At 48.8% G+C, this 17,016-nt stretch overlaps 1 protein-coding gene and 3 non-coding genes across 4 annotated transcripts in view; all 4 read left to right on the forward strand.

Moving 5' to 3' along the window:
• The window catches only part of LOC142772151 (uncharacterized), a 53,294-nt gene that overhangs the window by 17,071 nt on the left and 19,207 nt on the right, over nt 1-17,016 (forward strand). Inside the window, exons 5-6 of the mRNA XM_075874296.1 lie at nt 2,794-2,880; nt 11,932-12,133. Coding sequence (XP_075730411.1) covers nt 2,794-2,880; nt 11,932-12,133 — 289 coding nt within the window. The remainder of the gene's footprint in view (nt 1-2,793; nt 2,881-11,931; nt 12,134-17,016) is intronic.
• Nucleotides 3,727-3,799, forward strand: TRNAT-CGU (transfer RNA threonine (anticodon CGU)). Its single transcript has one exon. It is a non-coding gene; the product is annotated as a tRNA-Thr (tRNA).
• On the forward strand, nt 4,641-4,713 carry TRNAT-CGU (transfer RNA threonine (anticodon CGU)). Its single transcript has one exon. It is a non-coding gene; the product is annotated as a tRNA-Thr (tRNA).
• TRNAT-CGU (transfer RNA threonine (anticodon CGU)) lies at nt 5,098-5,170 on the forward strand. The gene has a single exon. It is a non-coding gene; the product is annotated as a tRNA-Thr (tRNA).

Genomic DNA, 17,016 nt, shown 5'->3' on the forward strand with positions numbered 1-17,016 from the left:
ACGGCTCCAACAACCGCATGTTTTTTTCTGATTCTCGGATCGTTGCGAAGGCAAACTTTTCCTGACAGTTTCTCGCGATGTGCCCTTCCTTTTTGCAGTTGTAGCAGATTAGCGGCTTCCGTTTGTTTTCCGATTCGAATGCCTGTGTGGTAGAAACCTCACTCGATTTCTCCGCTTCTGTTTGCCCTTCCCCTACACTGTCCTTCGTAAGAGACGGGTCCTTTTTGAAATTACGGTGCGGAACGGGTCTCCGTTGATCAGGTTTCTTTGAAAAGCCCTCTTTTCTCTCATCCTTTTCAACGCGCACTGCCCTGCTGTGCAACTTTCGGCGAGTATAATACTCCTCAGCTAACTCTGCTGCCTTGTTTAGCTTTACTTCACCAAGTCTGTCCTGCAGCCAAAGCCTGACATTATCCTCGATGCAGCGGTAGAATTGCTCCAATGCAACGCATTCCACCACTTTATCGCGGTCGTTATAAACACCTTCGCCCTTGAGCCATTCAATTAAATCGGCTTTAAGACGAAACGCGAAGTCAACGTGTGACTCATTCCCCTTTTCAGCATACCGGAACCTTTGCCAGAAAGCCTCGGGTGACAACTTGTAACGTCTCAAGAGCACTTCCTTAACCTCGTCATAGCTCTCAAACGCTTCCCTAGACAAGCAAGTTAATGCGTCGGACACTTCGCCGGGAAGAAGAGCTAACAGGTTCTGCGCCCAAAGAGACCGCTCCAAAGCGTTTCGCTCACAGACGTGTTCAAACTTGACGAGGTACTTCGCCATGTCCTCGCCTACTACGAACGGTGGCAGTTGGTCCCGAATTCTAAAACCGCTGACCTGAACTGTTGGAGAAGCTACGCTAGGCGCCTGCGAACACTGTAGGATTGCCAATTCTAGTCGTTTCAACTCGAGACGCTCCTGTCTCTCGGCCTCCTCGCGACGTTCGCGCCTTTCAGCTTCTTCGCGAGCTTCGCGCCTTTCAGCTTCTTCGCGAGCTTCGCGCCTTTCAGCTTCTTCGCGAGCTTCTACTTCTCGCCTTTCAGCCTCCTCACGGCGTGCTTTAATATCCACCCAGGCCTCATCGACTTCCTCAGCCGACACTCCCTCATCCTTCATGATCTCAAGGATCGCTTGCTTTCGTTTCGCACGGCCCAAAGTAATGCCGAGTTCCTCACAAATTTCGATGAGTTCCTTCACTTTAAGGTTCTCCATCGTTCACACTAGCCTCTTGCTGTTTGCCCCTGTTAAAAATCTACTTGCCGTACCCACTATAAGCCTACTAGCAAGACGCGCAAGCAATTTTTCACACTTCCGTGTTTTACCCCCTCCGCATTAACTTTGGTTTCAAAGCGCTTCGACTTGGCTTGAAACGATCAAAGCTCACTTCAATGCTTCACACAGCCCTTCTCTAAACTACTACAACCTGAGCTAGAGTAGTCTGGTGAACTGAGGGGAAAACATCGGGCACTCACCGCATCGATGTCGCTGACGCCGGCCGATCCCACAGCTGCCAACCACTGTTGCGACGCGCGCCTCCGACGACGTTACGAAGGGCGTCTCGAAATCTCACCGCTGCCACCACTGTTGCGAAAGACGGACCGATCCCGCCGAAGCCACCACTGTTGCGAAAGACGGCGACGCCAACACGGTCCCGGAGGCGCCACTGCTTCCAACTCCGCCGGGAAGGTCACCAGCCGTTTGGTAGCGTATGTTTATCAGCTCGCGACTGCTTCTGCGCAGAGCTGATAAGACGAGCGGACGAGACGACGGTGAGTTAAACAAGGTTTATGTACAGCATATTTACAGAGGCGTTACAATTTCGGCACTGGGGCCGACAGAGACTCGAAGAGCCGAGCTCTCCTCTCTAACACATAGATCAGCCTTTCGCCTAAGACCGCTGACTCACACACATGTCGGCCCTCCGACATGGGGTCCCCTCGCTCATAGGAACGCCGATCGCGACGCGCCGTAGGGCTTCTTTTATTTACACCGGGTCCAACCAAAATGTCCAATCAGAAGCGCCGCTGGTCGTCAGGGCAGATTCCGCCAATGGGGGTCGCCGCGCCATGCGTCAGACCACCAGACACGCGGACGCCGGCTCGCTGTCACGCGCGCAGCTGACTCACTGCACGTGGGCCAGAGGGGCGCCGCGCGTGTTCACGCCGTCGAGGTGATCGCGCCAGGCCGACTGCGGGCTGGCCTTGACCCAGATTGCCTTTTTCAGAGGCACGGTCGTTTGACGAGGACTCGCTGGCATAACAGCGGACCCATTGCAGTATCTTCATTGTAGGTTATCTAACTTATTGTAAATTTATTACTGAAACAATGCAGAAAAAACAGCGAGACGCATGTAAGGCATACACTGTCACGCAATCTTGCCCTGCCTTTTCAATTCTGTAGGCCTCAAATATTTCTCTTGTCAGCTGGTCGTGGTGCGGAAAAGAACCCTCGTTCTCAAAAAATCTGTCACCCGCAATTCCGCCAGTGCATGGCAAAGTGTGCCGACAGAATTTCGGTGCTCTCTCAGCCTCGACTTTACACAAAGCCCCATCTGACCAAAATAAATGTTATATTTCTTGACAGTCATGTTTCGCGTTTGATTAGACATCTGAGGCTTTCGCATTGTTAAAACACGGCATTTCCAAGTTACCAGCCAATAAAGCATATTGCATTCTGTACAGCTGAAATCATTTTTTAAGATGAAACATACGATCCCCGTTACTTATAGATGCCCATCATTGCTTCACAATGCTACTCCCGCGGTTCTCGTAATCGAAGATCGTTTTTGTTTGCAGGACTTCTCATCTCGTCCTTGTTCGATGATGCCGACGCGGCCACGATGGTCGCCGTCGGTGCCAACTACCCGGCCATGATGATCAGCGGTGCGTATCTAACACGGGCTATGCGCCTTGGCAGCTAGCTTACCAGATTCTCAGTTACCTTTATAACAATGCAGTCACTGAAAATTTCCTTCCAGGTAATGGTTGCACGCTATTTCGCCGCATTTCTTAGATGGGGCCCTAACCGGTTTGCCGGCTTAATTTGTCGTATTCAAGACCTAGCGACGACATGCTTCATATATCACCTGGAACATAATATGATTGTGAACTTTCGTTACTTCTGGTAAATTTTTAATACCGCCACTGAAACATGAGTGAAAACACACACACACACACACACACACACACACATACATATATATATATATATATATATATATATATATATATATATATATATATATATATATATATATATATATATATATATATATATATATAATGAGATATAACAGACAGTAATGCGTAATTCGAAGGTCGTAGGTTCGATTCCTGCTTACAGTTGGTAATTTTTTCATCCACTTTTCTTTCTTCTTATTTACATTCCATTAATGTTAATAACTTCCCCTGTACATTCCCTGGCATTACTGTCTGTTATATCTCATTATTATTGTGTTAAAAACACGGAAAAACGAGCCCTTAGGTATACACTTCTTTCCCTTATTTTCATTGAACGAGGGTCTCGTACTGGCAGACTTGGTGTGTTTAGGTTGTATAAGAGGGACAATTAATCAGCTGCCCGCTCATAATAAGTTCACGTGCTACGTGACGCCAAACATGCGCATAAGAGTGTTTTCACACTCGTTGTTTGGCTTATAGATGGCGCTGACTGTCGCTCCTACTTCTAAATTCACAGATAAACCCAAAAAAGTGGATGGAGGGAGGGCCGCTGTAATAGCTCAGTGGTTAGAGCATCGAACGCGTAATTCGAAGGTCGTAGGTTCGATTCCTGCTTACAGTTGGTAATTTTTTCATCCACTTTTCTTTCTTCTTATTTACATTCCATTAATGTTAATAACTTCCCCTGTACATTCCCTGGCATTACTGTCTGTTATATCTCATTATTATTGTGTTAAAAACACGGAAAAACGAGCCCTTAGGTATACACTTCTTTCCCTTATTTTCATTGAACGAGGGTCTCGTACTGGCAGACTTGGTGTGTTTAGGTTGTATAAGAGGGACAATTAATCAGCTGCCCGCTCATAATAAGTTCACGTGCTACGTGACGCCAAACATGCGCATAAGAGTGTTTTCACACTCGTTGTTTGGCTTATAGATGGCGCTGACTGTCGCTCCTACTTCTAAATTCACAGATAAACCCAAAAAAGTGGATGGAGGGAGGGCCGCTGTAATAGCTCAGTGGTTAGAGCATCGATCGCGTAATTCGAAGGTCGTAGGTTCGATTCCTGCTTACAGTTGGTAATTTTTTCATCCACTTTTCTTTCTTCTTATTTACATTCCATTAATGTTAATAACTTCCCCTGTACATTCCCTGGCATTACTGTCTGTTATATCTCATTATTATTGTGTTAAAAACACGGAAAAACGAGCCCTTAGGTATACACTTCTTTCCCTTATTTTCATTGAACGAGGGTCTCGTACTGGCAGACTTGGTGTGTTTAGGTTGTATAAGAGGGACAATTAATCAGCTGCCCGCTCATAATAAGTTCACGTGCTACGTGACGCCAAACATGCGCATAAGAGTGTTTTCACACTCGTTGTTTGGCTTATAGATGGCGCTGACTGTCGCTCCTACTTCTAAATTCACAGATAAACCCAAAAAAGTGGATGGAGGGAGGGCCGCTGTAATAGCTCAGTGGTTAGAGCATCGAACGCGTAATTCGAAGGTCGTAGGTTCGATTCCTGCTTACAGTTGGTAATTTTTTCATCCACTTTTCTTTCTTCTTATTTACGTTCCATTAATGTTAATAACTTCCCCTGTACATTCCCTGGCATTACTGTCTGTTATATCTCATTATTATTGTGTTAAAAACACGGAAAAACGAGCCCTTAGGTATACACTTCTTTCCCTTATTTTTATTGAACGAGGGTCTCGTACTGGCAGACTTGGTGTGTTTAGGTTGTATAAGAGGGACAATTAATCAGCTGCCCGCTCATAATAAGTTCACGTGCTACGTGACGCCAAACATGCGCATAAGAGTGTTTTCACACTCGTTGTTTGGCTTATAGATGGCGCTGACTGTCGCTCCTACTTCTAAATTCACAGATAAACCCAAAAAAGTGGATGGAGGGAGGGCCGCTGTAATAGCTCAGTGGTTAGAGCATCGAACGCGTAATTCGAAGGTCGTAGGTTCGATTCCTGCTTACAGTTGGTAATTTTTTCATCCACTTTTCTTTCTTCTTATTTACATTCCATTAATGTTAATAACTTCCCCTGTACATTCCCTGGCATTACTGTCTGTTATATCTCATTATTATTGTGTTAAAAACACGGAAAAACGAGCCCTTAGGTATACACTTCTTTCCCTTATTTTATATATATATATATATATATATATATATATATATATATATATATATATATATATATATATATATATATATTGTACCGAAGCATAGTGGCGCCAGCTCTGTGCCAGCGTGAAAGAAGACGTTGACGTCCGTGTGTGGCTCGTGCTTTCCGGGTTCCTGCCTGTACCAGCTTGTTGCGGCTAACGTTTCTGGAATAATAACCTGTGTTTTTACGCAACCTTGCTCGTTGCATTTAGTGGAAACGTGCTGGGTAACGTCCTGGAGCTCCGCAGCCGTAAGCTACCTTCTCAGTCCACGATGACCGAGCGCGTCGATCCCCCACAAGGCTCTTCCACGCTGCCACCCGTCATGTGTTCTGGTGTACTTCGTCTGCGTGACCCACCAGTATACAACGGCACTGAAGATCAAGATGTCGAGGACTGGCTGGCAGAGTACGAGCATGCCAGCGCGATTAACAAGTGGGATGACCCTGCGAAGCTGATTCACGTCATCTTCTACTTGACGGATTTGGCCAACCTATGGTTCACCAACCACCAAGCCGACATCCCCACCTGGTCGGTTTTCAAAGAGGCCGTCACCTCGTTTTTCGGTCGTCCAGCCATGCGTAAGCTTCGCGCTGAACTGGGACTGCGGGGACGATTTCAGCGAAATGGTGAGAGCTTCACAAGCTACATTGAGGATGTGATCAGCCTCTGTAGGCGAGTTGATGACAGGATGACGGAGGCTGACAGAATAAAGAACATAATGAAAGGCATTGATGACGACGCTTTTCATATGCTTGTGGCCAAAGACCCACAGACCGTCACGGCCTTGATTCAGTTATGTCAAAGTTTCGATGAGCTGCGCAAGCAACGAGTTTCTACACGTCGCGCTAATACGCAGACAGCTGATATTTCGGCCTTGGAGTGCAAAAGCAGTGGCCCTGACTACAGCGTGTTAATGCCTCAAATTCAACAGTACATCCGGGAGGAAGTTGCTCGACAGCTCTCTCTTGTCGCCACCATCAACGAGACCCCCACAACACTGGACCACTCACTTCGCCGTGCTATTCAGACGCAAGTTGCCGAGGCTCTCCCTTCGCCCACATCCCCAATATCAGTGGCTGCACCGCTGACTTATGCAGAAGCCGTCCGCCGACCTTCTGCCCAACCGCCGCTCCCTTCATACAGTCCAGCCACCAACTACTACAGGTCACCAGTTTCAGTTTATCCGGTAAATCGGCCCATTCCACCACCTCGAGCACCTGCCAACTCTTGGCGTACTTCGGATAACCGGCCCATCTGCTACAACTGTGGTATTCCAGGACATGTCGCGCGCTACTGTCGTCGCCGTGGATTCTATTTTAATGATGTGCAGCATTCCGGCAACATACCTCGGCCATCAGAATCGCATGTGACACCTGATTCGCATGACCCCCGCTCACGTCGACCAGACTTCAGCCGACGTCGATCTCCTTCACCCCGTCTTCGGTCTCCTTCCCCCATGCTTCGCCGTTCCAACCACGCCCAGGAGGAAAACTGACAGTCGCAGTTCCTGAGGCAAGAGCTGCGCCACCGACGAAATTTCCAAGGCCTCATCTATCGCCCCCTAACGAGATTGCCGTGTTTGTGGACGGTTTCGCCACAACTGCTCTTGTCGACACAGGTGCCGCTATTTGTATAATCAGTGAAGTGTTATGCCGCAAACTGAACAAAGTGACGACTCCACTGGTTGAAATTTCTTTACGCACGGCGAGTTCGCAACACGTCCAACCTTCTGCCACATGCACTGCTCGTGTTGTGATTCAAGGAGTGCTTTACATCGTAGAATTTGTCGTCCTTCCGCATGCGTCTCATGAAATCATCCTGGAATGGAACTTTCTTTCCGCTAATCATGCGGTTGTCGACTGCGCTCGTGCTCAACTCGTTTTGTTTCCATTCAGCACGACATTCATAGATCTCCCTCGCTCACCCAAAAAGGTGATCGTCGCCGCTGACGTCGTCATTTCTGCTTTTTCGGTCACCGCGGTATCTCTTTTGTGCAACTCCGTTTCCGATTAAACTGCCCTATTTATGCCGTCACAAGAATGCGCTCGTCGCCGGAACCTTGTCGTCCCGTTTGCCGTCATAACACTTGCCGATGGCTCCAGTGCCATGTACGTGTGCAATCCGTTCCCTTGTCCCGCTACCTTATTGCATGGCGAATGCATTGGGAGTCTTGACACTTATGATGACATCTTTCCTTTCGATGCCCGTTCTGATACGACACCGATGTCCGTGGATGCTGTCACAGCTGGCACCGCGCCCTCACTACCTGACGAAGACGTTCTCTTGCGCAGCGTAGACACCGGCCTTACGCAAGACCAGCGCAATCAGCTCATTCAACTACTTGACCGTTTCCGCGCCTCCTTCGACCACGGACAACCTCCCTTGGGACGCACGTCAGTTGTCGCTCACCATATCGACACCGGTCATCATACTCCACTTCGTCAGCGCCCCAACCGCGTCTCGCAGGCCGAGCGTGACGTCATCACTCAACACGTCGACGAGATGCTGCAACGTGGTGTTATTCAGCACTCACACAGTCCTTGGGCTTCGCCAGTGGTCCTCGTGCGAAAAAAGGATGGCTCCATCAGGTTTTGCGTGGATTATCGTCGACTAAACAACATCACACGCAAGGATGTTTATCCTCTGCCACGCATTGATGACGCCTTGGATTGCCTTCAGGGTGCGGAGTTTTTCTCTTCACTGGATCTGCGCTCTGGATATTGGCAAGTACCAATGGCTGAACCAGACCGTCCAAAAACGGCGTTTGTGACCCCTGACGGCTTATATGAATTTAATGTAATGCCCTTCGGTCTTTGCAATGCGCCTGCGACTTTTGAAAGAATGATGGACAGTGTCCTCAGGGGACTTAAATGGCACATCTGTCTTTGCTATTTAGACGACATAGTTGTATTCTCGGCGAATTTCGAAACTCATCTTTCCCGTCTGGAACAAGTTCTCCAGTGCCTTACGGCAGCCGGGTTGCAACTTAACTTCAAGAAATGTCGTTTTGGCGCCCGCAAACTCACAATTCTCGGCCACGTCGTTTCAAAAGAAGGAATATCACCAGATCCTGCCAAACTGCGTGCCGTTGCCGAGTACCCCAAGCCTACTACCCTAAAGGAGCTTCGTAGTTTCATAGGCTTGTGTTCCTATTTTCGGCGTTTCATTCGCAATTTTGCCTCTATAATTGCCCCTCTGACTCAGCTTCTCTCCCGTAGCACGGACCTCTCTGGCTGGAATTCCCACTGCGATGAGGCATTCACGGCGCTACGCCGGCTACTCATCTCTCCGCCAGTTCTCCGCCACTTCGATCCCAATGCACCCACTGAAATTCACACGGATGCAAGCGGTGTCGGCCTCGGTGCCATTCTCGCTCAACGCAAGGATGGCTGCGACGAGTACGTTGTCGCCTATGCCAGCCGTACACTAACGAAGGCAGAGTCCAACTATTCCGTCACGGAAAAGGAGTGCTTGGCTATCATTTGGGCTATAGGAAAATTTCGCACCTACCTTTACGGACGCCAGTTTGATGTTGTCACAGATCACCATGCCTTATGCTGGTTAGCGTCCATGAAAGATCCTACTGGCCGCCTCGCTCGTTGGGCTTTACGCCTTCAGGAATACGATATCCGTGTTGTTTATCGCTCAGGACGCAGACATTCAGACGCCGATGCACTATCCCGTTCTCCACTGCCTCCTGACCTTACCTGCTTATCAACTGCCATTTGCGATTCGTCATCGTTGAGCATCACTGACATGCCATCCGAACAGCGCAAGGATCCCTGGATCAATTCTTTGCTCGACGTCCTCTCTCACAGTTCGTCAGAAACGACTTCACGCTCCCTCTCTCGTCAAGCAAGACACTTTGCTGTCCGTGAAGGCTTGTTGTATCGCCGCAATTACGTGACGGATGGCCGTAGGTGGCTCCTTGTCATCCCTCGTCATTTGCGTTCGGTTATCTGCGCTGCCTTTCACGATGACCCCCAGTGTGGCCACGCGGGAGTATTTAAGACTTACTCTCGCCTTCGTCTGAAATACTACTGGCGCGGCATGTATCGGCACGTTCGCCAGTACGTTCGGTCATGCACCACGTGTCAACGACGCAAGACGCCTTCTCACAGCACTGCTGGCCCTTTGCAACCCTTAACCTGCCCAGCGAGACCATTCGACCGCGTCGGAATTGATATTTATGGTCCTCTACCCAACTCTCTTCGAGGCAACCGGTGGATTATCGTCGCCGTGGATCATTTAACACGCTATGCTGAAACATCTGCGCTGCTTGCTACCACTGCGAAAGACGTTGCGTCCTTTCTTCTTCACCATCTCATTTTGCGACACGGTGCACCTCGTGAATTACTCAGTGACCGTGGACGCGTGTTTCTCTCAAACGCCGTCGACGAGCTACTCAAGGCATGTCGCACCGTCCATAGGAAATCCGCGGCATACCATCCCCAAACCAATGGCATGACAGAACGCTTTAACCGTACCCTTGGAGATATGCTTGCCATGTACGCCTCTGACGACCACACTAATTGGGACCAAGTGCTCCCTTTTGTCACGTACGCGTACAACTCTGCGCCACAAACAACCACTGGCTTTTCTCCTTTCTTCCTTCTGTACGGACGTGAGCCATCATGCTCCATGGACACCATTCTCCCTTACAGGCCTGATGTTTCCGAAGCAACGCCTGTTTCCGAAGCAGCTGCTTATGCCGAAGAGTGTCTTCAACTCGCTCGCTCATTTACCGCACAAGACCAATGGCGCCAGAAAACTGACCACGATTCCTCTGCGTCTACTGTACACTATAACCCAGGAATGCTGGTTTGGCTCTGGGTCCCGTCTACCCCTCCCGGTCTTTCCCCGAAGCTTTCGTCGAAATACCATGGCCCCTACCGTGTGGTGCGGCAAACATCTCCTGTCAACTATGAAGTTGAGCCCATTGATCCACCCTCGGACCAACGCTGCCGTGGGCGTGAAACAGTACACGTATCACGCCTCAAACCGTGCTATGACCCCCTTGTCGTGTCCTTTCCCTAGGTCGCCAGGTTGGCTCCTTTCTGCGCGGGGAGTAATTGTACCGAAGCATAGTGGCGCCAGCTCTGTGCCAGCGTGAAAGAAGACGTTGACGTCCGTGTGTGGCTCGTGCTTGCCGGGTTCCTGCCTGTACCAGCTTGTTGCGGCTAACGTTTCTGGAATAATAACCTGTGTTTTTACGCAACCTTGCTCGTTGCAATATATATATATATATATATATATATATATATATATATATATATATATATATATATATATGTGTGTGTGTGTGTGTGTGTGTGTGTGTGTGTGTGTGTGTGTGTGTGTGTGTGTGTGTGTGTGTGTGTGTGTGTGTGTGTAAGCGTTAAGTGCCTTTAATTAGTCATATTTTAATTCAACCTCGAATCAGTACAATATTCTTTTTATATTATACCTCGCCTCAAATAACCGCAGGATCAACTCTTTATTTTTTTTCTGCCTGATTGTTTTTCCGAAAAATAAACCAAAGCACTCGCCGCTACTCATGCGCTTCCGAGCGTTCTTTAGTCTATACACGGTGCGTTCGTTCATCGCCGCATTGTACAGCTTCACGCTCAATGACGGACACGCCAGCAGCGTGTTTTTTTGCGCGTCCATCAAATAGCAGGAGGCCCTGTACCATCAACGAAACGGTGAATAATAATTACATGTTAGTGGAAGTTTAACTTCCTATCCACCATTGCTAAGCGATTAAAGCACTGCCCTGCTAAGCTTGAGGGCGCGGGTTCGACCCCCGGCTAGAGGGTGGCGTCGTTTCTATATAGGGGCCCAGTGCCAATAACACCCGTGTATACATCTGCAGTCACCCACGACCGCGGGCCTCACAATCATATCTTGGTTCTACCGCGCAAAACTTTTTTCTTAACTATTCAGCAGTGCGTCTCGCAAAATTCAAGCGGGAACGCCATCTTCGAGGCCAAAAACTTGCAGGCAGCCTCGAAGTGGACAGTCTGCTAGTCGAAACGGCACATGGTGACTTCTCGTGTTGACAAATTTTTTATCTCTTTAAGCTTACATCTTCCCCGGAAGTTCTGCCTTTTTTAATCACGCTGCTGCGTCTTGTATTTCAAGTACTATCCCAACAAATGCGTTTGGTTTGTCATGTATATTATAGTTTCCTACAAACGCACTTGACATAACCGGGGCGCTTGTGTTGAAGAAATATGCAACGTATGGCTCTTTGGCCATGAAAGGAATGATGGGTAGTACGCGGATCTGCCTGAACTTATTCTTCTGGCTCCGTGTGGTACACATCCGCTTTGTCGCAAAACGAAGTTCAGCAAAGGTTAAGCGGCTCACCATGATGAACTTTTTTTAGGCTCGCGAAGTTCACAACATGCCAAGTCTTTTCTTCGGGACAAAACTAAAGCCACAAGTGCGTTGGAAGCCCGCAAGAACGAAGATTAGGCACGTCCATGCACTAACCATCTTTCCCATGGTGGCTGAAGACTGCATGCACCTCTAATGAATAGCGTAGGGAAGTCCACGCTGTATGTGTGACCGGCTTACCTCGTTGGCGCAGGTATTCTCTGGCCACTAGAAGGTATCCCGATGGCGGTGCGCGTCGTCAGCTACGTCCTGCCGCTGACGCTGCCGGCCGACGCCTTCCGCAGCGTCATGTCCAAGGGCTGGGGCCTCTTCCACACGCACGTGATGCTGGGCGTGTTCGTCTCCGTCACGTGGGCCTGCGTGTTCCTCGCCGGCACCATACTCTCCTTTGGACAGTAGCGCACTGACGGTACGATCCTTGATGCTTACGAAAGACAGGAAATAGTGGCATTTGCGAATAGACTTATTTGAAAACGAGATGTTCACTTTTGTGTGCACAGGTACAATAGCGCAGAATAATCGGACAAAGAGTAACCACTTGTTTACGCAACTATGTTCTCCCCAATTTCTGTTTTTCGCTCTGATGCAACACTGATGGAGACGATAGCTATAGAGAACGACGACAAAGAGACAAGACGGACTCGAGTCCGTCTTGTCTCTTTGTCGTCATTCTGTTCTCGCGCTATAACTATCTTCAAGTCATACCAACTAGCCCAAACTGCCACACTGATGAAGAGTTCCATTGGGAGAACCAGAGCACTCAAATGCACGCTGACAGTGCTCACTTCAGAGCCGGCGTGTTTCAGTGGTCGAACAGGACCAGCGTTGTACGGAACGGCATTCCAAGGAACGATATTCCAGGAGCTAGTTCCTTTTTGGAGGAACGGATGAACACCCCGTTTTATTCAGCATGGGTAGAACTGCAACGGTAACTGGTTACGTTTAAGAGGGAACGGTAAAGAGAACGGCGTTCCTTCTGTAAGCGTTCCACGGCATTGAACAGGCGCACGCATGCATCCGATCATACAGAACAGGGCGGATGGACAAACACTTGAGGCGCCAAAGTGTACTCGCCTATCAGGTGTCTATGATGCATCTTGGTTTTAACATTAAGGCCCCAGCCGAGGGTGCAGGTAACTTTACCACATGCATAGACGCCGAGACTTAGGACGCGCGAAAAAAAAAATTCAGCATATTCATGGAGTGGACGATGAGTCGGGTGAAGCGTCTATCCGTCCATCCGTGCGTACGGACGGACGCACGGACGGACTCACGGGCGGGTGGACGTATGGACAGATCCAAGGACGTACGGACGGAAACACGGACCGATGGACAGACGGGCGAACGGACAGACAGACGGACGCTTCGCCCCACTCATCATCAATCACTCCGTCCGTGGATATGCTGTGAAAACCACTAACTCCATGCCCCGCCGCGGTGATCTAGTGGCTAAGGTACTCGGCTGCTGATCCGCAAGTCGCGGGATCTAATCTCGGCTGTGGCGGCTGCATTGTCGATGCAGGCGGAAATGCTGTAGGCCCATGTGCTCAGATTTGGACACACGTTAAAGAACCCCAGGTGGTCGAAATTTCCGAAGCCCTCCACTACGGCGTTTCTCATAGTCATATGGTGGTTTTGGGACGTTAAACCCCACATATCAATCAACACCAGAAGCTTATATGAAGCGTTGATGCTCGCGAGGATGCTGGCCCTGTATACTGCTACATAAATCAACCTGAGCGCATGGAACTAACCACAATTGACACTACCTCGACGTGACGGCTGTATCAAAAGAGTACATATGTGATGTTTATAAAATTAGGTAAGCAGCACTGCAACCACTATTGATGTTTTACAAAGATTAGCGTCTATTTGAAAAGAAGTTTCGAGACATGGCGTAGCTTTGTGGTAAAATGGTTCACTGTCCCGCATAATGCTTGGGTTCGATTCCAGCTGGGACCCTGGCATTTATTCTTTGCATTCTTCGGGTCGACGCTACCGATGTTAAGTCTTACTTAACGCTCACGCGTTAAAATTGTCCATGTGTGTTCTCGTCGTTTCTGGGTAGATACGAAGTGTCGATCACCTGTGGCACATACCCGAATACCAGCGGCATATACCCGCCCGTGGGTGTGTGCCACTGTCGTGTGGGAAGTGTTTGACGACGTACGCGACGGAATTGTGACATAATTCATGTCTTGACTAGAACGTCATATTCGTCAAACCATCTTGCCCTCCCATGGTAGTTTTCGTTCACGCCAAGTTAAGGGAGGGGGTGACCAAGAGAGCACCCAAACGTAAGCGGCTAGATAGATAGATGAATAGATAGATAGATAGATAGATAGATAGATAGATAGATAGATAGATAGATAGATAGATAGATAGATAGATAGATAGATAGATAGATAGATAGATAGATAGATAGATAGATAGATAGATAGATAGATAGATAGATAGATAGATAGATAGATAGATAGATAGATAGATAGATAGATAGATAGATAGATAGATAGATAGATAGATAGATAGATAGATAGATAGATAGATAGATAGATAGATAGATAGATAGATAGATACGCTCAAAGTCGCCGAGGTTCGCTAAGAAATGCTTCGGATTTAAAAGCTAACCACGAGCGGGCGCTGCGCCGTGCTCGCTACTGGGCTGCAGAAGTTAGGCACCTTCCTTCTCTTCTAACCGCCACCGCCACGCGCTAACGCGCTGCAAGGGTACGTTTGGTCAGGCCTTAACCACGGGAGACTGATAGGAGGGGAAAGGCGCGACGCATTGCCATATTATTGTCTCCTCAAAGGCTCATGCACTTAGATCTACGTGGTTTCATCAATCTTTCAAGCTAGGAAGAAAATGGCGGCAGACGCCAGCTGCGCGTGAGAGACGGGTGTGGAGGCAGTTGTCGGTGCTCAAAGGAACACTAAAGCCAAATAACAATTCACGTCACAGTGATAGCACAATGTATCACAACACCTAAAACGACAATATTATCAGCAACAGTGCCCTACTTACCGAGAAATTAAGTTTAAGGTCGGACATTTTCAAAATTATGCCGATGACATCAGACGGACCGCCTACAATTAATCACTAGGAATCGATCTAACTGCACTTAATAAAGAACCTTCCGCGCATCAGGAGACGCAATAAAATGCTGCTTGTTCGTTTCTGTTTGATTCATCGAAAAAAAAAACACCAGACGTTACTGTGGGAAATTGCGAGACTGATTCAAAAATTCAATTTTAGCGTGGTTACATGGGACAGGTGATGCCATCTAGCGGGACGAAGTTGAAACAAAAGCGTCTGCAATCTCGGAGCCAATGGAGGAAAATTGATCAATGGCCGTTATTGCTGCTGTGGCTCCCGCTGCTTTCGGATTGCTGCTACTAAAACAGTAAAGCCGGGCAACGTTGAGCACGGCAACAGTGACGTGAGTCGGTCCGGTCAGTCCGCTTCTTGAGGCGCGTAATTTGAACTGCGCTAACACGATGCGGACCACTAAAATGTGATCTTATTTCAAAATAGGCCTTTCCTTGGCACAAAAGTAACACTACGAGGTTTCTGGACCGCCATTTCAACAATCAACGTCGACCTAATAGTTGATTTTAGTGTCCCTTTAAGAAGAATGGAAAAATCTGGGCACTTCCAGTACAGATTCATAAACGGAACAATGCCATCTCACCCAAATGCTGCTACAACTGTGCAGGAAACACGTGTAAATGTGAGCGTCACGCCTGAGCATGATAGCAAAACGGCGGTATACTCTATTACAGCATCATTGTGAACTTTACTGGCTGTCATTTTAGTACTCGATTCGGCGTTGTTTGTGCAGGCCAGACGAGGAGTACGTCACAAAGGATCAACAGGCCGCCTTTCAGAAGAACTGTTTCTAATTTACGTGTGGCGCGACGCACACGTTATCAAGCGAAGTCCAAGAAAGACAGCGCTCTCCATCACCGCGCCTTGGACAACAACCCCGAGCTATACGATCGCCAGATCAACAGCGTACTCTTGTCGATGTCTTGATGTTTATTCTCGTACTCTCGCAATTTGTGAAGCGCATACACTGGCGCGAATACTGCGCTGACCATGTCATTTCTGTTTTTGTTGATCTTGCACGTGAGAAAAACCATTTTATAATAGACGCCTATACGAGTAATATACGAGTCATGTTTTTATGCTGAAACCCCAGATTCATGCTTAACGCTTCGTGCATCTCTGTTGTGCAAAGTCTCCTCTGTGTGCACGCATTAGCGTGCGAACAACACTATCATATTGTAGCGATTTGGGCGAGGTCGTTTATATCAATAGCACCATGAGTTGCTGGGTGCTACAAAGCTAACAAGCAAATAACCATCAAAACATAGGTGACACGGGCACAAGGAGTGGCAAGCAAGCGTACGACACCAGAGTGCATGTGCGCTTCGGCTCGAAACTGCCACCACGTTCGGGGGACTTCTCGCGGGGCGACTCCTCGTCTTCAGCAACGATTGTGTTGAACTATGGTTCTGTCGCGGCTGCGTGTGGGGTGCATTCACTGGATCTTCACAATTAGTGCCACCTCACCCTCGCGGCATCGTCGACGATAGCCGAACTCGCCGCGCTTGACATCATCGCCGATGCCCTCCTTTAACTGGGAGTTCCATCAGCTGCCGTTCTCGCGGACTCACGTGCTGCTCTCCAACTACTCGCGCAAGACTGCCGAAGACCTCCTGTTGCCACGTGCATCGCGCGAAAGCTCGAAGCGGCGCAGGACCACGGGTGTTATCTTGTGCTGCAATGGATACCGGCGTACTTTGGAATAAGCGGCAACGAAGCGGCCGACGAGCTCGCCAACGATGCGCACTCTCCCGCGACCCCTCTGACTACGGCGATGAGCCCATTCCACGTAGCGCTTTGGCTCGCTGGATTCCGTGCCGACCGGTCGTCCCTTTACGGTCTCCGACGTCAGCGTAGCTCTTGCCGACTGAACTGGCCCTACGTCATCTCCTGTCGCCGACCTTCGACGACAGCGTAGCTCTGACCTACTGGACTTGCTCTACACCATCTCCTGACGCCGACAAGAACTCTCGTCAGTGGTGCCCCGTCTTCAGACTGTCCATCTTTCCTGTCTTCTTACCTCCGTCGCTGTCTCCTTCCTCCCTCTCTATCTCTTTACCTTTTAATTCTATCCTTTTAATCCCGTATCTACCCCCATCCCAAATGTACTGTTGAGGTGTCCTCCCCGTGAGATACAGTTACGGGGCTCACATTTCTGTTCTTTTCTGGCTG

This window comes from Rhipicephalus microplus, chromosome 9 (assembly GCF_043290135.1).
Source record: "Rhipicephalus microplus isolate Deutch F79 chromosome 9, USDA_Rmic, whole genome shotgun sequence".
NCBI classification, from domain to species: domain Eukaryota; kingdom Metazoa; phylum Arthropoda; class Arachnida; order Ixodida; family Ixodidae; genus Rhipicephalus; species Rhipicephalus microplus.